The sequence below is a fragment of the Passer montanus genome, unplaced genomic scaffold, assembly GCF_014805655.1.
Source record: "Passer montanus isolate IOZ18808 unplaced genomic scaffold, ASM1480565v1 scaffold53, whole genome shotgun sequence".
Lineage (NCBI taxonomy): Eukaryota > Metazoa > Chordata > Aves > Passeriformes > Passeridae > Passer > Passer montanus.
In genome coordinates this window covers 6488904-6514811 of record NW_024370263.1, presented here as the reverse complement: position 1 = coordinate 6514811, position 25908 = coordinate 6488904, and the positions used below count along the sequence as shown (strand labels likewise).

The 25908-nt window shown below is 46.8% G+C and overlaps 2 protein-coding genes and 1 long non-coding RNA gene across 8 annotated transcripts in view; 1 reads left to right on the top strand and 2 right to left on the bottom strand.

Annotated features, from left to right (window-relative positions):
- Nucleotides 1-196: 196 nt before the first annotated feature.
- On the bottom strand, nucleotides 197-6264 carry TMED2 (transmembrane p24 trafficking protein 2). Of its 4 annotated transcripts, none has more exons than XM_039724549.1 (5): nucleotides 6021-6264; nucleotides 4936-5128; nucleotides 4545-4565; nucleotides 2634-2716; nucleotides 197-1658 (listed from the first exon to the last, which is right to left on the bottom strand). In XM_039724549.1, exons 1-5 carry the CDS (start codon nucleotides 6198-6200, stop codon nucleotides 1599-1601), a joined length of 537 nt encoding a protein of 178 aa, XP_039580483.1. In that variant the 5' UTR covers nucleotides 6201-6264; the 3' UTR covers nucleotides 197-1598. The 4 variants fall into 4 exon arrangements, with proteins under 4 accessions (XP_039580483.1, XP_039580480.1, XP_039580484.1 ...); XM_039724546.1 differs by having other exon boundaries at nucleotides 2609-2716; nucleotides 6021-6226; XM_039724550.1 differs by lacking the exon at nucleotides 4545-4565 and having other exon boundaries at nucleotides 6021-6263.
- Nucleotides 6265-6574: 310 nt separating this feature from the next.
- LOC120509640 lies at nucleotides 6575-8665 on the bottom strand. Its single transcript, XR_005629308.1, has 3 exons — nucleotides 8551-8665; nucleotides 7694-7829; nucleotides 6575-7107 (listed from the first exon to the last, which is right to left on the bottom strand). It is a non-coding gene; the product is annotated as an uncharacterized LOC120509640 (long non-coding RNA).
- A 137-nt stretch (nucleotides 8666-8802) lies between these two features.
- Nucleotides 8803-25908, top strand: part of RILPL1 (Rab interacting lysosomal protein like 1) — a 21014-nt gene continuing 3908 nt past the window's right edge. Inside the window, exons 1-7 of one of the 3 annotated variants that reach the window (XM_039724505.1) lie at nucleotides 8803-9129; nucleotides 12364-12514; nucleotides 16900-17018; nucleotides 17918-18145; nucleotides 20649-20821; nucleotides 21328-21420; nucleotides 24672-24759. In XM_039724505.1, coding sequence (XP_039580439.1) covers nucleotides 8827-9129; nucleotides 12364-12514; nucleotides 16900-17018; nucleotides 17918-18145; nucleotides 20649-20821; nucleotides 21328-21420; nucleotides 24672-24759 — 1155 coding nt within the window. In that variant the 5' untranslated portion in view covers nucleotides 8803-8826. Of the gene's footprint in view, nucleotides 9130-12363; nucleotides 12515-16899; nucleotides 17019-17917; nucleotides 18146-20648; nucleotides 20822-21327; nucleotides 21421-23771; nucleotides 23847-24671; nucleotides 24760-25908 lie in introns of all 3 variants that reach the window. The other 2 variants (XM_039724506.1, XM_039724504.1) reach the window with 2 other exon arrangements.

The following is a 25908-nucleotide window of genomic DNA, read 5'->3' as shown; positions in this document are numbered from 1 at the left end:
GTGGGTTTGGAATGGCTGCACAGAGGGAGAATCCACAGCCTCCCTGGGCAGCTCCAGGGCTCAAATCACATTGATATGGAACTTCTTATGGTTTAATTTTTAATTCATGGCCACTATTAAACAAATCATTTATAAAAACCCCTTTGTGTTAATCTGTACTTCCTTAAGGTATCAAAGAAAAAAACCCACAAAGCTATTTTTTATTTTTTTAAAGAATTTGTTTATTTATCGAACCTGGGTCATATTTAGATTCACGAGCAATTTTTAAATGTACATCTTAGAATTCAATTTTCAGTGTTTTACACAAAAATATTGGCACACAACAGTTGCAATAAGGTGTAACAGCCACCTCTCTGAAGAACTGCTGCAAGTGTTTGCCCGAGGTTGAAAAAACTTTACCTGGAACATGAAAACCTGTAACAAATTTTAAATTAATTGTACAAAACTGTTGTGTGTTACTTGTAGAGGCTCCCCCCTGGAAAAGACCCCACCCCACCCCCAAAAATGATTACAACTAATATACATCAGTCACAACATAATCCTGGCTCAGCACCCACATCAGACGCTGCTTAAATTTTGAAACCAATCATCAGAAAACTGAGGAAAGTAACTTTGTACAAAAACAAATCTACATGTGCCTGAAGAAAGAAAACACGCCAGTATTTAGCATTATGCTAATTCTGATCAGACCATGGCAGGGTTTGCCACTGCACTTAAATACCAGGGCTGCATAGCATGGACTGAACCCCAGCTCCAGAACCCTCTGGCCTCAGGAATCCAGATTTCCTGAACCCTTCTGCCCTGGGCAAACAGTCTGAGCTTTGGACCTGCACAAGCCAAAGGGTTCACGAGTGTTTGCCAAGACACTGCACACAGTTGGCTTCCAAATAAAACCTCTGAGAGACTGAAAACCGTGTAAGGAACATTTGGTGATGAGCAGAGAAAAAAATAAAAAAGCGTTTTCCTATCAACTATTTAATTAAAAAGAACTTTGGGAAGAAGTTGGTATCATTAAGACAGTTGCTGATGACTATCCCTTGAATAGCAAATGAATTTTAACCTTTTCCTTGGCAGTTTGTGTGAGGGGAAGAGGGATTATCTCAGTTTTATGACACCTGCTGCAGGGTTAGGGGTGTGAGGGTGCAAACAGTCACGTGAGGGCCTTGTACCGTTTCCCTGGACAGAACTGCAAGTGCTCCTGGAAACAGGGAAAAAAGTCACAAAAGACAGAAGGGCTTGTTGCTAGAGGGAGTTACAGAGTTTGCAGCTTGCCTGGACCTTGCTTAGCACACAGACTGGGCAGCTCTCAGTGGAACAAAATGATGCCAATAAAGTGACAAGATTTCAGCACAGCTTTTGCTACAGAGGATATATAAAAACAATTCTTTTTTTTTTCTTAACTAGGAAGGAACATAAGCAAAGAAGTTTTACAGTTCAGTAAAGAGGGTTCAGAAACTAAATGACTTTTTTTTTTCTTTTGTGACCAGGATGTTTGGTAGAGAGTGAACTGAAATCTGAGACCACAGAAGGATCTTACACCACCCTTCGGACTTCAAAAAACCTCTTCAGGTAGTAGATTTGTCCCAGTGTCATGGCAACTAGTACAAGGGCTTCAAAGAATGACCAAAGAACCACTCTGCTGTTTGTGTTGTCATTAACTGTTGGGAGAAAAAAAGGAAAAAAGTAGTAAGTAACAAAGCACTTAAACTGAAAACATCCTGCCATGGATCTGCTTTTAAACCCACTCAGGACATAATTGCAGCAGTTTTCTCTATTCTGCCCTCTGAACTGCCAAACAAAACCTCCTGCTTTTTCTGAGTCAAGCAGGGAACTTCTGATCTCTGAAGGTTCTACACATTCAGATTTTTCTTAAATCAGACCATTAGTAACACATGTCACAAAACTGGAGATATTCATAGCTTCAAACAATTGAGGAGCCAGTGGTTTTATATAATGTTTTTTCACATCAAAACTACTTGCCCTTGATTCTCACCCATGAAAGTAACAGTAGCTCTGCTCTGTTTCAACAAAACATTTTAAAAAGAGACTTTGGCTCAATTGCTAAACCACATCCACCTCAAGGGTGAAGCAACAGCTCAACCAAAGTTTAGGAACCAAATCATGGAATGCTTTGGGTTGGAAGGGACCTTAAAACCCATCCCCCACCATGGGCAGGGACACCTGCCTTGGGCACCCCCAGCTTCTCTGGGCACGCTGTGCCAGGGCTGCACACACTCCCAGGGAGGAATTTTCCCACTTTCTGATCTAAACCTTCCCCATTTCAGTTTAAAACCATCCCATGGTTTACCCTGCCCTTGTACATGGATTAAACAATACCACCACTGGTATCTCCATGAACACACCATTCAAACTGCAGAATTTACATTGCTTAAGCAGAACTTACAGCACTTAAGCAAATGTTATTTTTTGTTTCCCATTTATGTTATATGGGAAGCCAATTTAAAGACGACTTCAAGCAACACCCACATCCTTTATTATGTCAGGTCCTGCAGGATTCAAATGATTCTTTTTGCAGCCACTTGGACAAGCCCTGCTGGAGCCATGCACAGGGAGTGCAGGGGGAGCAGGGGCTGAGGCAGGCACCTACTTGCTCGGTGTATTCTCTCACGGACCTCCATGTACTCCTGCTCGTGCTTCACTGCTGTCATGGCCACTGCCAACTCGTTAATCATCTCTTCTAGCTTGTTCTGGTGAGCTGCAGAGTAATTTCAGAAGCATCAGAAAGTCTGTTAACGGCTGCAGAAAGGGATTTCAATGAATTTATGAGCAGTTAAAGGTAATTTCCTGCTGCAGGAGGTCTGACAGTACAGCTGGACACTTCCTACCCTCACAGCCAGTTTCTGTGGCACTTTCCCTAACGTGTCTCTGTGGTGTTTAACAAGTGGGAAAACATTTCTCCACATCCAAATAGGAGACACAGTTCAGACTCAGGAGAGACCCCACATTTCCACTGTGCACATACTTTTCCAGGAGAACAGAATGGAAGAATGCACGAGATCAATACCACACACTAATATCTATTTTGCCAATACCATCCAATATATTCCAAGCAAATTATCTTAACATGACAGCTTTTCCTAGTTGTTAAGCTTGCAAAAATAGAACAACTGAGAATTTAGCTCAAGATCATGATGCTGGCAAATCATGAGATCACTTTCTGAAGCAAAAAAATCACACCCTGTGATCTTCAAGCTCAGCTGAAACCCAGCACTGAGGGGGCACAATGCCCAGGGGCCTGGCACAGCCTGCTCTTGTGGTGTTGTGAAAGCAGGAGAGAGTTAAATACCAAACCAGTAGCACAAAACCAGCCTGAGACAGCTCAGCAAATGGAAGGCTCAGAGATGTAAGATTTAGTGGTTTGACTGTCAATCACAGGCTCTTTTTAAGACATCCACGCTCCAAGAGCTGTCCATCACAGATTTATAAATTAGGCAAGTCATTTGCAGAGATTTCTAGCATCAGGTTGAGGTATCATTCCACAGACATGCCCTGGGCAATCAGCTCTCTTTAAAAGCCACAAAACCCAACACATTTTCCTTTCAAGGGACATTGACTTGGGAGCTGCCTTACTACAGTTTTATTTGTAAATTAAGTGTTTCAGATCACAGTCTGAAAACAGAGCTATTCAAATCACACACCTTGTGGGGAGCAGTCAAAAGAGAGGACCAGAGAATAACACTCATACAAGTTACAATTAAAACCTAAATGGTTGTGCAAACTTTGCTAAAAGCTCAGTTCCCTTATTTTCATGGCCAACTGGTCACTGCAGTAAGTGCAGTTTATCAGTAGGAAAAGAAACTACAGTTGCAGGGACAGTCTAAAAACACTCTAAAAATTCACTTTAGAAAACTGTCTTATTGCACTCATACTCTTTACAACAGATATAAACAGACTCAATAAAAGATTTAAGTGAGTCTTCAAAAAAAAATCCAAAGTTTGGAATGTGCTATATGTTAAGTGACATCAAGCACTCAATGCCCAAGTTATTTACTTGCTAAAATAGAAAACAAGAATTTGTTGCCCTTTCTACCTACAGTCACTGACTCCTAAATAAACTTTATAACTTGGTATGCAATACATTCATTTTTTTTTACAGCAAATGACAAGTTTGAGTTTTTCCCCTGACACATCAGTAATAATTCATAACCTAGGAGCAGCTTATTGCTTCCAAAAGATTTTGATTACTCAACATCCCCTTTAGCAAGAGAAGGCAAACACTGCCAAAAACATCCAGCACTCTTGGATGCTCAAAGTTTTAGCTCAGTTTCACCTAAACTGATTAAATCTTCTGTCAGCCACGAACAACAAACTGCCGTGGCCACAAGGACCTGATCCCAAACCTGCCCTGGGAGCCTGCAGGTGCTCAGCATTGCTCAGAATCAGACCTTTTGGGTAGTTTATTAAACAAAGACATTCTCATGCTCCAAACCAAGGTTACAGAGAAAAAGCCAAGTTAGCTGTTAGTGAATGAACATGTGCCAGAGACAAGATGCCAAGGAGCTTTCAAAAAGCAGTCCACATACCATCCCAGGTATCTCCACCACCTAGAGGAAAGTGTGAGAGATGAACACGGGTACAGGACAAAAGGCTGCAGATAAAACACTCATTTACACAGCTATGGGAGAAGTTTTCTATCAGCACATTCACCAGCTAAGGCTCCACACTGCTGAGCCTGCTGGAGTCAGAGGATGGCACTGATGAAGGGCTAAAGGATGGAAGCATTAGTGTCTGCAGATGGCCGAGGGATTCTCTGGTGGTTTTTGCCTCACATTGTGTAACCAGCTCTAAAAACATCCACTTTGGCTGTGCAGGAGGGCAGCTAATCCCACCTGGAGGAACGGGAATGCTGAGAGCCCTACTCAGGTTCCCAAGTCATGCAAGGAGGGCTGAGCTCCTCCCAGGGCTCCTCCTCACCTTCTGTCTCCATGTCCTGCCCCTTGGGAGCCTCCCCGATGTCGATGGTGAACATCACTATCTTGGGGGTCATGGTGGACATCCTGTTGCTGAAGCAGAACTTGTAGGTGCCGTCCATGTGGGCAGCAAAGGTGTATTTCCCACTGGACTCCCGGTCGCCTTTATAAATCCCTTTGTTATCGGGGCCCGTGATCTGCGGGGGGAAGCAGAGGGTCACACCTTGTGCTCCACACCCAGGGCCTGCCGTGCCCCCTCACAGCCCTGCCAGGCAGCCACTCACAGCCTCCAGGGCCACCTGGCTGCTCTGGCACGCTCCAGTCTCTCCCTCCCACAGCTCCCCGCACAGAAATCTCTTTTATAAAACACCACAAACTTCTTGGTGAAGGAAATCAAGCAAAAGCTTCTCTCCCTGGCCTCCTGTGGCCGAGATAAGCAGTCAAGAACAAGCAAACCACAAACCCTGGCTGCTTGGCAAATCAGCAACTGCAGGGGAAACCTTATCTCTGCTGTCTGAAGGAAAACAAAAAGGGAAAAAGCCAGTCTCCCATGGGCACAGCCGGGCACTGCTGCAGCCACCATTTCAAAGGGACTGAACGCCCGAGTTCCGAGCTCTCGGGGTCACTGTGCTCTGATCCCCATCCCGCCAGGCCACGCTGCCCCGAGCCCGCACCGCAGACACGGCAAGGGCACCTCGGAGCTGCCAGCCTGCCCTGGCTCAGCCCGGGGTCATCTCCAGCTGCCGCGGGCTCTCGGCAGCACCTCCCGCTCTGTGACACCCCAACAAAAACCTCTCAGCTCCCAGGCGAGGGAGGCAGCTCCTGCTCGGCATCTCCCGGTCTGATTCCTCCTCGGAGAGCGGCGTTGGCTCAGAACCGGCCCGAGGCCACCCCCGGGGGTGCCGGGGGCGGCCCCGCCGCTGCTCCCGCTGCCGGGGCTGCACCGAGCGCGGCGGGGCGGGCACCCCACGGGACGGGGGCTCAGCGGCACCGCACGGGTCGCCGCGAGGGGCCCCGCACACCGCGCGGCCCCGGGACCGCCCCGCTGCCCAAGGTCGGCCCGCCCCGCCGCCGCCGCCGCCGCCGCACCTCCACGTCGATGTCCAGGAAGCCGCCCTCCGCCACCTCGAAGATGAGCCCCATCTTGGTGCCGGACGGCACGCGCTCCAGGAAGCACTCCTCGGCGTGCGCGTCGATGCTGACGAAGTAGGCGGCGGCCGGGGCCGCCAGCGCGGCCAGCAGCGCCAGCACCGCCCGCACCGGCGACATGGCGGAGCGAGCGGCCGCGGCACCGAGCGCCGCTTCCGGCCCGCGCCGCGCCCCTTCCGGCGCACGGGGCCGCCGCTCATTGGCCGCCGCCGCCCCGCTGCCACGTACGGGCTGCGCTACGGCGGCCGCCGGGAGACAAAGGGCGGCGGCACCGCCAAAGCGCTGAGGCAGCGCCCGCGCGGCGCGGGAGGCGGGACCCACGCGCGGGAGCAGCCAATGAGAGGGGAGAAGAGGCGGGGCGCTGGCAGAGACAACCAATAGGAGCACGGATGAGGGGGCGTTGCCCGGCAACGGGGCGGGGCGAGCGCGGGAGGCGGGAAACGCGGCTGAGGGGATGGGGGGGGGCGGCTCCTGAGGGACCCGGCGGCTCCTGAGGGAAGGAGGGCGGGCGGGAGCGATAAAAGGCGGCGGTCCCAGCGGCTGTCAGGCGGCCGAGGCTGCTGCTAAAGTTGGGAAATCAGACGTTGCTGTAGTGAGGGAGATGTTTGGGGCGTAGCCAAGGCGTTAATAGGGAAGCCCGGCTTGTGGGCTATTCACGCTTAAGGAGAATAAGTCATGGCACGTCCAGTTTGGCTTCACCCGAGAGCAACTGTTTAAAAACGCACTCATTGCATGACCACGCTTAAGCGCTAATTTCCAATTAAACCTCCCAGACAGAAATACAGAACTTCACGCTTGAGCTCAGGGCAGCCTGTTTTTAATGATGTGGGAGCAGTCAAAGACTGACACAGTCCGAGTTTCCAGTGAAATATTTATGCGTTGCTTTTGCCGGTTGTTGCACGCGTTTATCTGCAGAAATGCAGATTTACAGCAGTGTGTTCTGCTCTGTCCCTCCAGTGCCAGCTGTGGGCCGGCAGCGCTGCTGTGCCAGGGCAGGCACAGGCTGTGGGCAAGCGTGGGCAAAAACCTGCAACAAGTGTGGACAAAAACCTGGTAAGAGACTTTTCCATCGGTTTGCATCAGGCCAACATCGAACCTGCTGCTTCCCATACCACACACTGCTGGATTTTCACCTTTCTCAGCTGTAGTTTTAGTCTTTCCTCACACGTTCCCTACATTGTTATATTTTCTGTCTGCCCACGCTCAAACAGAACAATGGGAACTCGCGTAGCACCAAATTCTTGTGGCAAAAACTCTTTTTCTCATCTCTAATTTGGGTAAAACTATGATTTCACAGCATAGCTGCTCCCCTGAGGTACTGCAGTGTTCTCCAAGCATTCTGCTCCTCTTTGTGTGTTCGTAAGCACCTTTGCCAGGAAAGGATGACTACTCCATTATTCACCCTCCTGCTCTCCCTGGAACTTTGTGCAATATCCTGTGGTGTTCAACTTCGGGAATAAGTTTTATTAACAATATATAGTTATATTTTCACTGAGTTATTGCTCCAACTTCGGCAATTGATCACCTGGCTCAGGCATTTGGGGACAGATTGTTCCCCTCCTGGCTGCCCCGGTACCTCCTGAGAGGACATGAGGAAAATTGATATTTTGTACCTTGTGGGAGAACGAGGTTGTGACAGAATTGCATTAAAAAGCTGGTCTGGGCGTCACAGTGTTGCATTTCTGGGAGCTACAGTGTTCCATTTCTCATCGTTCATCCCTCCCATTCACCTTTGCTGGCGTTTTGCACCTGCCAAAAGTGGATAATTAATGCTGTATTCACAACATGCAGCACGTGCCAAGTCATTCCAGGCTTGGCTTTTGCAGCCCCACTGCTATTTCTCCTGACTAGTTCCAGTGTTTGATATTATTCATCATATCTTGTTCAAAATAAAATGCATTCTTCCTACTCTGCATACAGAAAATGGCAGAACTGGGACCTACAATTATTTCCAGGTACATTTAACTTATCTGTAGACTCATCTGGAGCATCTCTTCCTAAACCCTACGGAAATGAGAACATCCAAACTTTCACAGTCACACCTGAAAGAAAAAAATACTGAAAAACCTGACGAGAAAAACGCATTTCAGTTTCCTTTAAATTCCTCTGTAAGGGGATCCATGCCAGCGAGCTGCTTGCATGTGTGAAACCCCCAGTGATCCCCTGAACGTGTGCTCGGTAAAAACTTGTAGAGAAGAGCCTAAACCCGCTAAGCGATGTGTGTGCGCCGCTGGCTGTGCTGCAGAGCGGCTCGTTCAGCCTTCCACGTGAAGGAAGCGCGAACAAGCCTTCCCTCGTCCTCCGTGCGCCCGGGAGCGGGGCAACACCGCCCCCGCTCCATCCCGGACCGGGCAGGGCGGCTCCGGACCCCGCTCGGTGCTGGGCACCGCGGACAGCCCTGCCCCGGCTGCTGCATCGCCTGTGCGGGACCCGAGCTCTGCCCCCGCAGCCCCGCAGGAGAGGCCGGTACCGGGAGCTGCTGCGGGCAAGCACCGAGCGAAGCGCGGCCGCGCCTGGCGAGCGAAACCCCGCGGAGCAGCGACTTCCCGGAGCCGGGACTGGCGGGGGACGGCCCCGGGAGCCGGGATGCGCCGGGGATGGCCCGGGGATGGCCCGGGAACGGGGATGAACGGGGACGCACCGGGAGCCGCGGGCATGCGCGGGGCCGCCCCCGGCCCGCCCTGCGCCGGGCATTGGCCGCGGGCGCGGGGCGGTGGCGGCGGGGACACGCGGCGCCGGGCGAGCCATGGACGGCGGCGGCGGCGGCGGGGTGCCGCCCGCCCTGGAGAAGAACGCGGCGGAGCTGACGGTCATGGACGTGTACGACATCGCCTCGGCCGTGGGGCAGGAGTTTGAGCGGGTGATCGACCAGCACGGCTGCGAGGCCATCGCCCGCCTCATGCCCAAGGTGGTGCGGGTGCTGGAGATCCTGGAGGTGCTGGTGAGCCGCAACCACATCAACCCCGAGATGGAGGAGCTGCGCCTGGAGCTCGACCGCCTGCGCCTGGAGAGGATGGACCGCATCGAGAAGGAGAGGAAGCACCAGAAGGTGCGGGCGGGGAGCGGGGGGACGCGGCGGGGCAGGGCTGCCCCCGCTGCCGCAGCAGCTCCGGGGGAAGTCGGGCTCCCCCGCCGCCGTTGTCGCCCCGCCGCCGCCGGGAGCACAAAGAGCGGGGCCGGGATGCCGCGGGAGCGGGCGGTGCAGCCCGGGCGGGCTCACGGGCTCGGCGCCGATGCTGCCTTAGCGTCGCCGAGGCTTTGGGCGTGTTGTTGTTTTTTTTGTTTGCTTCCCTCCTGGAAGTTTCCTCCCTCTTTCCCTTTCTCCACCCCTTCCCCAGTCCCTGCATTTCCGTCCCCTGTGTCTGGCCGATTCGGACTCCTGCTCCATCCCCTCTCCTGACCGGAGGATAGTGCTGCTTCCTGCTAGGCCAGGAAAGGTCACTGACAAGAATACACTTTCCTCTCCGGAGCTGGGAATGATTTAGCAGTCTAGTTTTCCTGGAACAGACTTCGGGTTAGACAAGTCATAGGCGAGAGATGGAGAACCAAGTGATTTCAGAGCAGAGTTAGAGCAGGGAAGAGCACCCTGCCAGATTGCTGCTCCATCCTCTGATGGCAAGATGTTCCTTGGCTTGTTTTGGGGTGCTCATAGAGTTCCCTGAGCCCACTCCCATTAAAGCCCGAGGCAGAGAGCATTTCCCACACCCTGTTAGCCTCTTATGGCAGGACAGCACGCTCCAGTTACTGCAGGAAAAGTGGCAGATCCACTCTTTAAACCATCCAGATAACTGATACAAGAAATGGTTCTGGTAAATGACTATGCTAAATCATCATTGCTGCCATTCCTAATTCCACACACAGAATCAGGATAAACAGGGCACAGTGGGCATTTCTGGAAGAGAGCCCCCAAACTTCAAGATTTGGCTTAACTGGATAAACTCCAGTTTTATATTTCAAAAAGAGTCAGCTAAAGGACTTTCACCTAGCATATGGGAAACCCAGGATAGACCCTGCAACATTTTGCAGAGGAAGTCTCAGGGCAATCTCTCCAAAGGAAGGTAAAAGACCTTTAATGTACAAAGACGTGATAAATCTCAAGAGTGTGATAGAAGAAGGTCTAGAGAATAGATACAAATATTTTGGGCATTTACCAAAGGCTGGGGGTGAAGCAGATACTGAACTGGCCCAGTGTCATTGTACAAGCTGTTCTGTGGAGAGGTTTCTGAAGTTCTTATAAGTGTTAAAAAGTTTCCTAAAGGTGTCAGCTGATCTCCCTGCCAGTCAACCACCTCTGCTCGGTCAGCTTCTCTGAGGGTCATCAAGTGGCTCAGGGAGTGTTTAAACAATTTGCTTCAGTCTAAACAGATTTTAACAGGAAAATAAACTGTAGGATACATACCTTTTATTTTTCTTTTTAAATCAAGCTGGTTCCCAGTGTACCAGGTCCCTACAGAACTGTGGTCTCACATCTTCTGTGTTCCAATGGGAGGGTTTGAAGACTCTTTCACAGGACAGGTGCTGATAAGCAATAAAAATCAGACACTGAGAAACAGTTTTAGATGTCAAGGCCTCCAAAAAATACCCAGACAAAGCTTTTAGTGGTCCTTGCAAGCATCATTTTATGAGATTTCAGCACTTAAATTTTATGTGTGAATCTGTTTTGCTTGTAAACCTGGCTCAGCACCCACTGCCTGGGGCTTCCTGAGCTGGCTGGCACTGCCTGGCCCACGGATGTGCCTCCCTGTCTGGTGCTTCCACTAATGAGGATTCAGAAGTTCATTTCTGCTCCAATTCATTGGGCTCTTCAATAGTAATAAGTGATAAAGTTTGCCTAGGCAAACCTTGGGATAGTTGTGTGTTTACAGTGCAGCCACATATTAATAAGATTAGATTGTTTGGGGGTTTGTGTGCATTCTATTTTGGTTTTATCAATATGCTTGTAAGTGATGAATGTGCTGGTTTATTGCTAAAATAGGTCACTGCGTTATTTTAGCTACAGAGTTGTAGCAGGCAGCATCACTGTAAACAATCCAGGTTTTTTTGGAAATAGCAATTTCATTACAGATTTACTTTTCTCTCAAGATAAAGAGTTTCAAGTAAAATAGGTGATTAATGAGATTTTCTTTCCTGTTTAATAGTTAAGTCTCTGTAGCTTACCACGCCTTTGCTATTTATTATTCTTTATTATAAAACCTAATGTTTTCTGCAACACTTTTAGCAGCAATACAGTAACAAATGCTGGAATAAAATGGCATTTGGACCCAAAAGTCATCAGGAACATGACTTCCCATTATCAGAGCATACATTCAAAGCAGAGAGCTATCCTTTAATCTCTCAGCAGAGCTTATTTTAGCCTCGAGCTGGGTTGTTGTCTGAATGTGTTGTGTTGTTAGGTAGGAAAGGGGCATGTGGATGGATGTGAAAGTCAGCAGTGACTCAGCCTGGCTCCAGGGATTTGCATGCAGCTTTTTGTCTGAAGAACATGAGTGAAAATGGAGCAGGGAATGCCCCCCACTGCAGAAGTGAGATATTCAGAGAAGCTTTTGGAACAAGCAAGCTTCTAAATACAACTGTTTTCTTTAAGGACTTTTTACTTTTTGTCCTGACTTGACCTTCAAGAGGACTGGTGACAGCTGCTCTTGACACAGTGTCCCGACACAGGGGAGCTGTTCTGGCTGGCCTGGCTGCACTAACAGACACCACTCAGGACATTCCAGCAGGACAATTTTCACAGGAGGAGCATGCTTTGGGATTGTGTTCATGTGTGCACCAGGGGCTCTGCCTTTGCTGCACAGGATCCCACACTCATCAATTTACACTTGTGTTTCACATCAGGAATTTAGACCAGGCTGTTCTGTCAGAAGGAGTTTGTCCATCCCTCCCCTGAGTTCCTGGCCCTGCTGTGGGGTGGTTTGGGGGCTCTCTGACAGCTTTGCAGCTGCCTCCAGGGGAGCTGGTGTTTGGTTATTTGTCCAACACAACCCCTAAATGTGGTCCTCAGCACAGCAGGGTATGAGGAGCCATCCTTTGGGTAACTTTCTTTGCATCAGGAATGACCCCTCAGGTATTTCCATTCAGATGCAGCAAAGGGGACTGTGGTGGCTGTTTTCCTGGTGGTGGCATTACAAAAGCAGATTCTTCTAAGAAACTCAAAGTGTAGTCTTATGTAATTGCTTTCCATAAGAATCAGTAGGATCAGTACTAGTTTGATCTGTAAATTGTCCAGTCAAACACTCTTAACATGTTTTAAAATATGAATGTGTTGTCCTGATCTACCCTATAGGAATTAGAACTGGTGGAGGATGTCTGGAGAGGGGAAGCACAGGATCTTCTCACCCAAATTGCACAGCTCCAGGAGGAGAATAAACAACTGATGACAAACTTGTCTCACAAAGACATTAATTTCACAGAAGAGGAATTTCAGAAGCATGAAGGCAAGTTTGCTACTTCAAATTCAGTCCTTGCTTTGTTACAAAAAGCAAAACTTTATCAAAATACTTTCACTGGATATTCTGGTGTGTTTTTCCCTGTAGATTAATTCAGATCTGGGTTTTGAAGGCTTGTTTGTTTATTGGGGTTTTTTTTACCTAAATAGAAAATCTCTGAATAGATGATGACACTGAAGACATGATAAGAGGTGGAGCAATGAGAGAAAGAAAAACAACTCCTTGTTTGGCTGAGAAGCATCTCTGGAAGTAAAGTCTAGATACACCTTTTGGTCTGTCTCTTGTTTGGGTTCTCATTTTGCTGGAGGTGGATGAAACTCTGTCCAACACTGTGGAAGTTACATTTCCTCTCTCCCCGAGGCTCAGTGCTGCTCACTTGCACTGGGAAAGAGCATAATGAAACCTTCAAAAGTAAAAATTGTTAAGCCTCTCAAGATACTTTTTAAAACAAATGCAATGTTTTCAAATTAGGAGTCAATTAGTGGCAAAGAAGTAGCTCAACATCAGGCTGACAAACTCCATGCAAAATTCAGAATGGCAGCAATGAGTCATGGACCATGAAGACTGACACTGTGTTATAAAGAACCAGCTTCCCTTTTGTTTTCTTTTTCTTTCCCTTCTTTTTTTCCCTTCCAGTGGCTATCTAGCTCACTGCAGCTCATGTGCTTGCATTTAAATATAGCCATACTCTTCACATCCAGCCAGCCAAGCAAATGCCAGACGTGCTTTTCCTGTTATTTTTACTGTGCCTACCCATGTATGACAACACAAACAAAACCCATAAGCCCATTCCAGGGCTTAGATTCTGAGATCACTGATATTCTTTGGCCAAAATATTCACTTTAAGTGAAATATTTTAATTTATATCAACCCCATTTAATTATTTGTATCTATTATATCAAACCTGAGTGTTTTTCTTTCAGGACATATTGTCATTAATGAACAGGGATAGATTTGTCTCAAGTGCTTGTTTTGATAGTATCAAAAGCAGTTCTGCTGCTCTTTTTCAGCCTCTGTCCTTTGGTCTGATGTAGAGTCCAGAGAAGCAGCACTTCAGGCTCAATCCTGTGTTAGCTGGACTGACTCTGAGCAGACTCCAGTGCTCCCATCTGAGCATGGTTTAGCACTGTGATCCATCTCCCCTCAGTGCTGGCCCTGGGGATCAGCAGCTCACTGCTTACTCACCAGAGAGTGACAGGGCTTATTTTACACAGGCAACAGAGGCCACTGAGCTGGGTGTGCAAGACCTTGAGAGTCAGTCCTGCCAGTTAATTCTCAGAGCCTGGCTTGAGTGTGATGAAGTGATCATGGGAGAGGCAGTCCTGTGCAAACAGGAGTGTTCTGTGCAGTCTGAGCAGAGCAGGGCTCCTGTGAAAGGACCTGTGACAGCAGAACACAAAACACAAGGGAGGGGTTGAGATGAGCCTGTAACACCCATTAGGGTGACTCCTCCCAAGCCCAAATGGAGCACTGCTTGATGGTGCTGACTGATTGGGATATCCCAGGAAAATGCCACATGCAAACTTGACCCGAGTGTGTCAAACAGGACGAGCAGGCTGCTGTGCCACTGCAGGGGAGCTGCTGCCTCAGCCTGGCTGTGCCAAGGGACAGGCAGCACTCGTGTGACCCTCCTGGGCTGCAGGACCTGCAGTTCCCTTCAAAAGGGATGTGGAACTTGTTCTGAGTGTTTAGGTAATGGTGCAGTGCCACAGGCTCTGCCTGGCACTTGGCCTGTAGTGATAGGCCAAGTGGACACAGCACTGAACAGACCACTAAACATAAAGTGTTCTTTTTTTCTTTTTTTGTCAGTTTCTTTTCTTTCTTTTCTTGGTGTCCTCCCCTCCAGCTGCTTTCCATTCTCTTGCTGGAACAACGCCAGGATCACAGCAAAGCACAGGAAACTGCTCATAGGATGTGCCTGGGGAAGCTGGCTGGGTGTGCCATTTAAGATCTTGCATTTATTAGAGTTTGAACCATTTAGAGATAATTATTTTACATTTAGGGCACTTAGTGATTTCCCTCTCCTCTTTCCCAGTGCCTGAGGAAATGGAAGGAGATGTGACTATTTCATAAAACTCCCCACCTTTCCTTCCCCCCCACTTCCTGAAATAAAAATTGTAGTGATCTGTGCACACAATTGAAGTCTTTTAGGTTCAACAAATGTTAGCAAAAAAATGAGCTCAGTGGGAGGAAAAGTAGTCAGCACTGAATGGTATTTTTTCTTTAAATAGCACCTGCTATCTAGAGATCTCAAAGCATCTCACAAGTACTAATGGATACAGCTGCATTCACCACCTCCTTCTGGGTGAAACCACAGGTGTAAAGTTTCACTGCAGTCCCTCTACTTCAAGGCAAAGTTTTGGATTCTTTTGGTTTTAAATACAGCTGATGTTTCAGGCCCTAGCCCTGAGATTGGCTGCCGTGAGTTTTGTGGGTGCAGAGAAGTACCAGTGCTGTGCTCTGAGAGAGCAATGTGGATCTTTTAGGACAGTTAAGCTGCAGTTTGTGTTTGTGACACTTGTTCTCCCTGGTGGGTATGAGCTGGTACCACAGCAAAGAATTAAAATTGTCCTGTGAAAAACTAGAACCCAGAGCAGCACAGAGCTGATAAAAACCAGGGTCCAGAAATAGAGCAGGCAAATGTACCACAGAATTAAAAGGGGTGAGAACGTAACACTAGAATGTGAACACCATGTGAACACTGACAGTTCTTTTCTGGGGTTTGACAGGAACACGTCCTGTGAACCAAATTCCTGGCCAGCCATGAGCAGCAGTCCTTTTCCCAGCAGAGCAGTTCCCTGCTCTCTGCAGCACCACAGCTCTGCTCCTTTCAGCACTGAGCCCTGGAGCTGCTGTTCCCCCGTTTGCTCTGCTCCACGCCCTGCATGCTGCTGCAGGAGTGCACATCACCAGTTACTCCCTTTCCTTCTCTGAGGCTGCTCTACTCTGTTTTCCATCAGTTCATCCTGTAGCTGACCTGTGAGATGGGGTTCCTACAGACATGCAGCTAATTTCTCTTGTGGGAACAACTCTGGATTTCTCTGATGAGGGAAGAACAAAACCAGGACGTCTGAGCTGATGTTAGAAAGCAGAGCCTTTCCTGGCTGGATACATTTGATGCATACAGAGAAGATTTCTGATGTGGGAGCTGCTTTAATATATTGAAAAGGAAGAGCTTTCCAGCCAGCCCAGAGTGGGGAGTGAATTAGAACCACTTGCAGTTCCTAAATGGAAGAAGCTGAAGACCCACATAACAAAGTACTGTGCCAAAATGAGTGGAGTTAGCAGCAGAGCCTGGATTTGAGCTCCTGCTCGGGCTGGGCTTTGGCCAGGGCAGCCTCACACTGCCCTGCTCTCAGGGTTTTCATCTTCAAGGATGGTCTGCAGTGTGATTTCATGTGATAGCTCAGGACCATCAAACTGCACATCTCAGTGCCATTCCCAGGGAAGGTCAGGGCAGGAGATTCATCACCTCACCAAGGTAAAACCTCTGCTCTGTGTGTGCTCTCAAGAGTCCATCACTGCAAGAGTGCCAGAGCCAAGATATGGATCTCTGTAATGTAAATAGAAGAATGGTTCCTGTGGTTTATGACATTTCCTAATGATTCATTGGTCAGATTTAAGGTTAATCTAACCTTTTCTTTATTTTCAGACAATATCAGTGTTGGATTCTTGGCAATGTTCCAAACTCCTTTTACCAGTGAAATGCTATCAAGTATTCTTCTCTCAAGTACAGTTACTTGAAATATGAATTACCACACAATAGGATGGGGAAAGGGTGGCAAAAAATGAGGAGAAAATATGTGACCATAACTCAGACTAAATTTTGGTTCTGCATTCAGGGTGGGGGCACCCTCTGAAGGTCCTGTTTCATCTTATTTTCACCAAACACAAAGCTAGATTTCAACTAAAAATCAATCTCCTCAGCTGGTTTGGATCCAGATGCAATCCACAACAGTGATATGTTGTTTACATCTTACTGAAGATCCAAACCATCTTTTTTACAATTTCCACAAGGCCTTGGCCAGCTGATTCCAGAGACAATCACACAGATAACCAAGCTCCCTGGGGCATGGTGTGAACATTGATGTAAAACTACTAAGGCAGCGAGATGCAGCAGTGTCACTCACTGTTATAAATGTTTCTGAGGACTGTCAGTTCCATTTTTAAGGAGTCTCTGTGCAGTGGCTTTATGGAGTGGATTCTGTCATCCGTGTTCTCTGTTACCCTTGAGGTAACCTCTAAAGCATCTCTGGAATTCTACCAGCAGGCAACTTCCAGAGTCTACTTAAATATTCCTCATTGTTATTGTTCTCAGCCTCAGCAGCTCCTGACTGCCCTTAGTTTGTGTTCTGTGTTCTTTTTTTAACCAGGGATGTCAGAGAGAGAGCGGCAAGTCATGAAGAAGCTGAAGGAAGTGGTAGATAAACAGAGGGATGAAATCAGGGCAAAGGACCGGGAACTTGGACTGAAAAATGAGGATGTAGAGGCTGTAAGTGGCTCTTGGTCTTCCTATTTCTTTTCTTTGTCACCCACACTTCCACAGCCTGGTTTTGAGTTTGAAGTTAATATAGAAAGTATAAATAGTGCTGGTTTAATAGGCCTGCAAGTGAAGTGTCCAGCAGAGCTGAGGAGTGTCCAGAATGGTCAGGCTTCAGGATGCAGTGTGGATCACCTCTGCATGAGAAGGGCCTGCAGTGAGCTGTAAGATGAGTCACAGACTCCACTGTGACTCCAGGCATGACATGAGATTTGGCACTCTCTGTGGAATGACCTCCTTACCCATATTTTGCTTCCCATTCCTCACACTGCCTCATGTCCTTAGGCCATGGGGCTTTCCTGGTGCTAGTAAGGCCAGGCTTTGGTGATCTCTGCTCTGCCCAAGTGCCTCTGGCAGGTGCTGCAGCCTTTGGAGTTGGGGCTGTCCACACACACCCAGCAGGTCACATCCTGCCTTAGGAGAGAGCCCTGGAGCTCAAAGCAAAGTACTTCTAAACTGAACACTAAGGATTCTGCCTTGTCTTTCTTTTCCCCTGGGTTAAGATTTGATTTAGAATCCCATAAGCCACCCTATCCTTGAACTAATATCAGAAGTGATGTATTTGCTGAAAATACATCAGCAAATACAAAAACCTGAAAAAAACCTGAAAAACCTGAAAAACCTGAAAACCTCCCTGTGCTAAGGGAATTTACTCTAAAAATCAATTAAATTTGGATGACTGAAACTGTAGTAGATAATTAGATAGAAAAACTAATCTGGGGGTGAGGAGAGGAGGGGAATTTTTCAGATTAAATGCAACAGGAACCCAGCATTTCAGGATGATGTTTGGGGCTGGGCCACCATGGCTGGTGGCTGGATGGACCCTGAGCTGTGCCCTGGATGTTTTGCAGCTGCAGCAGCAGCAGAACAGGCTGATGAAGATCAACCACGACCTGCGGCACCGGATCACGGTGGTCGAGGCGCAGGGGAAGGCGCTGATCGAGCAGAAGGTGGAGCTGGAGGCGTACCTGCAAACCAAGGAGCAGGAGATGGGCACCCTGAGAGCAGAGCTGGGCAAGCTCAGGGAAAAGCTGCAGGGTGAGGACAGCCAGGCCAGCCAAAATGGGGAGGAAGAAAAGGTAAGAGGCACTTTGGATCATTTTTTAAACGGCTTTTTAAAATGCTTTGGACTTCATACCAATTACCTCTTTGCGTTTTGGCAGGGTTGTGGTAGCCTGTTTGCTTCATTTTCTTTGTACACACCTCTCCCTTCCCCCAAAGGAAAACAAAGCAATTCCTTGGAGGGTCTGGGTTTTCCAAAGACAAACAGCCAAGAGTAGCTTCAGCTTTGCCAGATCTGCAAATATTCAAGGCCAGGTGGGGCACAGGGGTGGTGGTGGCAGCTGAACCACAGTGGAACAGAAACTGCCAGAAGCAGCCTGGAGTCAGGGCAGAGCTCTGCACACCTGGTCCCTGCAGTTCTTATGGCACTTCAGATCAGTCAGGACTAAGCTGGTTAAGTGCTACCAAATCAACATATAAATATTTCAAGGCACGTTTTAGAGGAACCAACTTTGGCCTTATTTCTGCTTTTGCTTCCTATTAGAATTTGTGCAGTGAAGTGTTGTGAGCACAGATGTTCATGAAAAGCAAACGTTCCTGCTGGCAGAGCCAGGTTCTTGCAGAACAGGCAAAGTGACAGTCTGCAAATGGAGCTGGGCTGAGATCAGAGCAGCAGGAATGCAAATTTGAGGGGAGCTTCCTGAGAAAAAGATGCACTGATCTGTTGATCCCTGAGTCCTCTTTATGGTTCCTAGTGTTTTCCTTTGTGCCTATGACATTACTTTTTTATTCCTGAAGCAAATGTACTGCATTTCCCTCTCTTAATGATGCTCTTAGCAGAGTAGGAAATGCAATAAGGGGTGTAATGATATTTAAGAACTTAGAGGAGCTCTATCACACAGAGCTGTTCAGCTTGATGCATTGGTAAGAGCTCCATGGTGTAAATGCCTGACACTGCAGCAGAGAGTGAAACATCCAGTGAAACATCCATTTCACTGGCAACAGGCAGGAATACACATCAAAAAGCAGAGACAAGTGCTGATGGGGTACCTTGGTCCCCTGGGAATGTGACAGCCAGTGCTGTGTTAACATGTCACTGCTGAGCTGGGCACTGTACTAATAATGAAAAGGATTATTTCATTGCTGTTAATTCAGCCAGGACACCCAGCTTTGTAAACAGGGCTGGGGAGCCCAGGCCTGGAGCCAGCAGGAGTGAAAGTGTCCTCAGTGTGTGCAGAGAAAGGATGCATTCTTCACCTCCCTCTAACTCATCAGTTCCATGGCAATGGTGCCTCTTCTAATGAGAGTAGTCCCTGCTCCCTCTGCCAGGACAGTGCTCACACAGGAACTGCAGTGGCAAGCAGAGAGCTGGAATAGCTGCATGCTCCAGAGGAGACATTGCTTGTTGGCCTCACTCAGGGACATTTGCATTGGATACAGGCTGCTCAGTCTTTGCTGATTTGAGCCAAATCTAGCAAAAATAGCTTCTTTGGGCAGAGATGTGGGACAAATATACAACCAAAAGAAGAGACACCAGCTCAGACCCATACCTAGGGGGTGAAGAGGAGGAAAAGTGTTTGGGTAATTCCCTTTGAAGCTCTTGTTGCATCAATCTTCATTCCATGTAGTCTGTGCAAAGGAATGTGTTTGGATGAAAAGGGTGATCAAACAGTGCTCAACTGAGCATCACTCTGCTGCCTCATCCCTGCAGGACAGGCACTGGAATTCACCTTGCACAGCCTTAGCCAAGTTCAGCCTGAAACCATGGATCAGTGCATTGCAAAACCATTTCACAAACAGGAGCTTAAAAGAGGGTAGGGTCAGGATTATAAAAAATGGACTGTGGAGGAATTTCACTATTCAACTCCTCAAATTTCCAGCTTGCATCCCAGCAAGCTGTCACTGCCACACAGGAGCTCTGAGACTCTATCAGTCCTTGCAAAAAGCATCACATTTCAAATGGACTCTGCTACATTTTAAATGTATTTTCCTGGAACAGAGTGTCCTGCATTTATTTGTATTGTTATAAATCCTGCAGACCTCTTAAGGCTTGGAGCTGCTTTTCAGAATCTCAATTCCCAGAACCTTGTGATTCCTGCCACACAGGAGCTCTGAGACTCTGATCTCTGCATCCTCCCACGAGGGCGAGTGGCTGACCTGGCTGCTGGCAGCTCTGATTTCATGTGCTGGCCTCTATCAGTCCTTGCAAAAAGCATCACATTTCAAATGGACTCTGCTACATTTCAAATGTATTTTCCTGGAACAGAGTGTCCTGCATTTATTTGTATTGTTATAAATCCTGCAGACCTCTTAAGGCTTGGAGCTGCTTTTCAGAATCTCAATTCCCAGAACCTTGTGATTTTTCAGCATTGTATGTTTACATTAAAAGAAGACACCTCTTTGTGGGAGGAGCTGGAAGGAATTGTATGACCTTTGCCATGCCATTTTTTCAGTGTTTAGATAAAAAACTGATGTTTGATTTACTCCATTTGTTAAAAGTATGAATTCCTAAAACTGACTTATCCAAAGTTGGACATTTGAATTGGACAGTGAATTTAAATCCCACATTTCACTCCCTAGGCAGAGCCAAACAATGATGATTGTCTCTCTGAGTCAGAGAAGATGGCAATGGACTTAAAGGACCCCAATCGCCCAAGGTTCACCCTGCAGGAGCTCCGGGATGTCCTCCATGAGAGGAATGAACTGAAATCCAGAGTGTTCTTGCTGCAAGAGGAGCTTTTATATTACAAAAGGTGGGTTACATCTCCTCTCCTGTTGAGTGATATACTCAGGGAACACAGGGCAGGTGTTGAGACAGTAAATGTGCTCTGAAGTTCTGTCCAGGTTTGTGTTTCTGCAAAGGCTTGACTGCAAGAATGCAGCCTCAGTTTGAACCTGGTACCTCAAACTATTCCCAACTCCCAGGTCTGTGCTGAATCCTAGAAAGATTACAAACATTTCATACATTTGAACTTCAAAAATGAGAACAGGAGTGGGCCTAAAATGAAAATTCTAGACCTTTTATTCAATCCATTCCTCTTCTCCCTCTCCTTGTCACAATGGGAAAAAAATATTGAATGGAGACCCAGTCTTGGTGCTGATCCTTGGTTGATAAAAAATCTTCAATTGATTTGAATGGGTTTTCAACAGATCTTTTTGCATTCCTTCATCAACAGTGCTACCTCAGATTGAATTGTAGATCTCAAAGTGCTTCCATGGCTTGGGAGGAGAACATTAATTGTATTTTCTTTCTTTCAAGTGAGGAAATGGAAGAAGAAACTAGATCCCCACAGCCTACACCCATAATTCAGCCAAAACCCTCAACTCAGCCTGAATCTGGAATCAAACGACTGTAAGTAGCACATTTACTAAACATACTGGGTATAGTCTGTAAATACCAAATGTTTCTTATGGATAGGACAATTTTAAAGACTTTAAAAATTCAGATAACCACATTCCTACTGTATATGAGAGACACACTGAATGAGCACTTGGCAGATGTGAAACAGCAGTTGGTTTTGGCCAAAACTTTTGCCTAGATCTGAGACAACTTTCAGTCTTGGATTATCATTTTCCCATGACCTCACTGTGCCCATTTCCCTGTTGACTGAAGCCTTCAGACCCTGACTTGCACTAAGTGGGCAGCACAAAACCCTTCTGTTTGCTGAGCAAATTTGCTGCTGGGAGGATGGGCACTGGCTTGGCTAAAAGAACCCCACCTTCTTCTGAAATATTAACGCTGCTGCTGGAACCAAAGCTTACTGCCAGAGATGTGCTTTACTACAGTATCACTGAATTATGAAGTCACTGGGATGGCCAGGCCTTTTCTCTGGTGAAACTCCCTCCTGGACATTTATTTATTCCAAATTAAGTCTCCTAATCTTGTAGCAACTCTTTGGATTTTTGTGATACCAGAAGTTTAACTTTTTTAACCGCATAAGTGATTTTGGAACAGTTGTTTCCATATAAAGAGTTCTTCCATCCTGTCCCCATGTCCACAACCTTCAGTCCTTGTTTAATAACAGCAGCAGCCCTGGGAGAGTAAATTCCATAGGAAGATCTGGACTGACCCAAAACACCATGAAGTCAGGAGGGCTGATTATTTGTTTATTATTATGTTATGCTGTTGATTATTTGCAGTAGCCTGCAGCTTTCTGCCTGTGCTGAGAGAAACCTTCCTCTCACATGAGCAGAAAATACACTTTGAATTTGCATTTCAGTTTTCATTCTGTGACTGTGATGATGATGATGATACTGTGTTGCACAAGATCTTCACTATAAAGTTTCTCTTTTCTTTTACATTTCTTTTAGAGCTTTTTAAAGCGAATTCTGTTGTAGGGAATGGCTGGTTTCAGCTCACACAGTTTGTGTTGTGCATCTTCCATGTTTAATTTGAAATGCTGCCTTTGATGAAGCAAAGGCAGCATAAAAATGTAAACAGAGGTTGTAAGGCAGAGCACATGTTGGTGAGGTATTAGTTTTGACTCTGCCTAAGGTGAAATTACTTCTTTTAAATGTCATGCTCTGTCCCCAGGTTTTACTCTGCTCTTTCTCCACTTAGCCATCATGTTAAATAAGGGAATAGAAAACTGTCTAGCTGAGTCATCTGAAGGATGGTAACAGTTTTCAGATTTGTCTCATTCTTGCAGCCTGTCTGGATAGGATTTCCCTGGTGGGGTTTTATTTTCCTTCTCTCCTTCCTCTCTGTGTGTTGTCAGCACTGTATTTGTAGTTGGGCTTTAAAAGGTCAGGAAATGTCACTGCTGGGCACACCAGAGAAGCCAGTGTAGCTTCTGTCCTGTCCCAACACCCCCCTGCAGCCCCTGCCTGCTGCCAGGTGTCTCCAGAGCTCCCTCCTCCCTCTCCAGGGTCCCTCTGGCTGCCTGGGGAACACTCGGGCACACAAACCCAGTGCTGTGATGAAACACTTGCAGTGCTGCTCTCTGCATGCAGAGTGCCTTTACAGAGCAAAGTGGGGCTGCTTTTCCCTCTCTTTCAGAGTTTTCCTCCTGCTTAAACAAAAAGCTGGATTACAAAAACAGGAGCCCTCTCAAGGGAGGTTTTGTGCTTGCCTGTGCAATGTGCCTTTTTTTCCTTTCACCACACAGAGTGAGGGAATGAGCCATATGGATGTGTAGCCTGTGCCATCCAAGATGTGCTCAGGTGATTCAGTGCTGCAAGTCCATAAAGAAAGGAAAACAGAAGCTACAGAAATCAGCATTTTTTTCTGGGTTGGCACGTTTGGGGCAAACTCTGAGTTCTGATCTCAGACTGCCTGACTGTACGTTTGTCTCTCCCACATCACATGACAGAGTTTTAATGAAATAATGTAACCAGGAGGCTTTACTGAGGAGGAAAAGTCCAAGGATTAAAAATGCTCCCTCTGTTTGGAGCAGAAAACACCCTTTTGTTTTCTCCTTAAGACTACGTGCTTGTTTGTCACTGATGTCATGCCTCAAACAGCCAGGAGTTTTCTTCCTATTCTTGCAGTCTACAAAAGCTGGTGTGTGTCAGTTCTGCAGCTCAGGACGTGCCGTGTTGCACAAAAATAGAAATCCTGGCTGCTGCTAATGATCCAACAGTGCTTGCCCATTTGTTTTCAATTTTAACCTCAGAACAGCAGTTAGTGAGCTGGGGACAGCTGCATTTGGGCACAAGTGAAATGTCTCTCGTGATTTCAACTTCATCTTTAATTGACATCAGTCCACAGTTCAAAAAAATATTTGGCACAAGGGAGAAGCTGTGAGGAGAATCCTTAGCCAGACAGAGGGTGCTCAGGTATGGATGGAGGTGTGCTGGCAGGGCTGTGTGGGGCTGGCTGGGCACAGAGCACTCGGCTCTCTCAGCCTCTGCGCTGCATGGATTGTCTAATGCTCAGTGGAAGTGCTGAACCCTCACAAAGAACTCATCTTGCTGTGAGCCAGCTCCTGAGTGCTCCTGCCAGAGCAGCTGCAAGGTTTCCCAAAAGCATTCAGCTGCCTGCAGTTGGCATCTTCCTGCATGAGAAGTAACACAGGTTCCTTTGGAGCAGACACACAGGCCCTTTAACCACGCAGTTTCTTAGGAGGTTATTTCAAGAGTTCACCTGCAATACTGGTTTTGAACTTGAAAATATCAACTGTAACCCTTGTGGAATCTTTAACTGTAATGCTGGTCCTCTCTAACCCTGTGCCAATATCCAGTAGTCACAGCAGAGTCCTGTTTTGTATTTCTTAACACACACTTTCATCCTTCATTTCATTGTGTCTGTGCCTGTTTGTCTCTTGGAACAAAAACCTGCACTCTGCTCTGCATTGCTAGAGGTGCTCATACCCTGATGAAATCCAACCCAGGTTGCAGGCTGTCTCACAACAGGAAAGTGGTATCTTTTAGAAATCCAAAAGCAATTGAAACTGCTACAATGATTGTTTTTTTCTGAACAAGAGTTTTTCACTGAGGAGAGCTGTCTTGGGTGATGCAGATCCCCCTCTCCCTGTAACGTGTCCTGTGTTGTAATTCAAAGTAACCCCGTGTATCATGTTTGCCTCTTTTCTTTTTAATGGAATGCCTTTTCTTTCCCTTGCTCCAGTCTTATCTCTTTTGTGTCTGTACTTTCCTGACCAGGATCTTTACAGCCATAATGCCCATGGTAGCAGCTGGATTGATTCCAGACGATCCCACATTGCAGCCAATAAGAAGACTTGTGTCCCTTGTAGGAATTGTTTTTAAATGTTTGGTACTGTGGTTTCCTCTTGCATGACCCCGTGTTAACAAGCACTGCTGGTTGCATTCTCCTGGCTGCCAGTGGGATCCCAGAGGATCAAAGTGCCAATCAGAATGACCAGTCAGTGCCAGTACTCATCCCAGTCCTCCACACTCATCCTCAAACTGACATGTTAGCACCTTTTGCCTTAATGTTGCCATGCTAAACCAATCATTATTCCTTGGAAAATCAGTGCAATGTGCAGTTTTAACCAGCATCTGTTAATTCTGCTTCCTAAGCAAGGCTATTCACAGTTCTCACCAGTGCTTATTGAGAAACTAGTTTCTAATAATTTGTTACAATCATTAGTTAGAGTTACAGAATGGAGAGGCTGATTTCCACATTAATTTCCACTGTTAATTACAGGCTGTTGCTTTCATGTCTTTCTATCTATGCCCTGTATATTTTGTCTCTAATTATGTATTTTGGAATAGAGTGTAAACTATTCATAATCAATTCTGTCATCCAATTCTTGGCTCTCCCTGGAAGACATACTGATAATTGTTAATGTAAAGTCTCTTTGCATTAGAACTGCTGCTTTAGCAATCTTTATATTTCCAGCAACTTTCCTTTCCTCTTTGGAAAAAGACAGGCTTTTTCCAAACATCCTTCATGAGAATTTTCTAGCCATAATAACAATTTTCATTGTTTCAGAAGGAATTTTAAAAGCTGAACCCTTTAGAGGTTTACAAACTTATTTTTCTCCTGCTTAATTTCCTGATAAAGTGAAAAATTACTGAGCTTTGATACTGACTGTATAAACACAGCAATCCTTTGTGTGGGCTTCCAGACAGTAACTCTGAGCAGACAGGACCAAATGTGCTCTGTAGAAAGGCTCAGTCACTAAACACTCCTTTTATCAGCTGGAGCTGGCTCTGGCCCTGAAAATATTCAGTATATGTGTGTGAACTCATGAGCTCCTGTGATGAAAGTGGTAGAAAAGTTTGAGGCTAATTGAGTGCAAAATACTTACTTCACTATTAAGGCTGCACTTTTGAAGTCAGGAAATGCAAAAGTTCAGGTTCTGCTGGCACTGTTATTTATGTGCATTTAACTTGTGTAGTGGTTTATTTCCCCTTCTAATCAACAAGTAATTAT

Excerpts from the sequence above, each read along its gene's own strand:
- TMED2 (XM_039724546.1), bottom strand. The coding sequence starts at position 6,200 with ATGTCGCCGGTGCGGGCGGTGCTGGCGCTGCTGGCCGCGCTGGCGGCC. Across the intron at positions 2,717-4,544 it reads TGGTGGAGATACCTGGGATG|CTCACCAGAACAAGCTAGAA; the intron begins GTATGTGGACTG and ends ATTACTCTGCAG. Across the intron at positions 1,659-2,608 it reads TGAGAGAATACACCGAGCAA|TTAATGACAACACAAACAGC; the intron begins GTAGGTGCCTGC and ends TTCTCCCAACAG.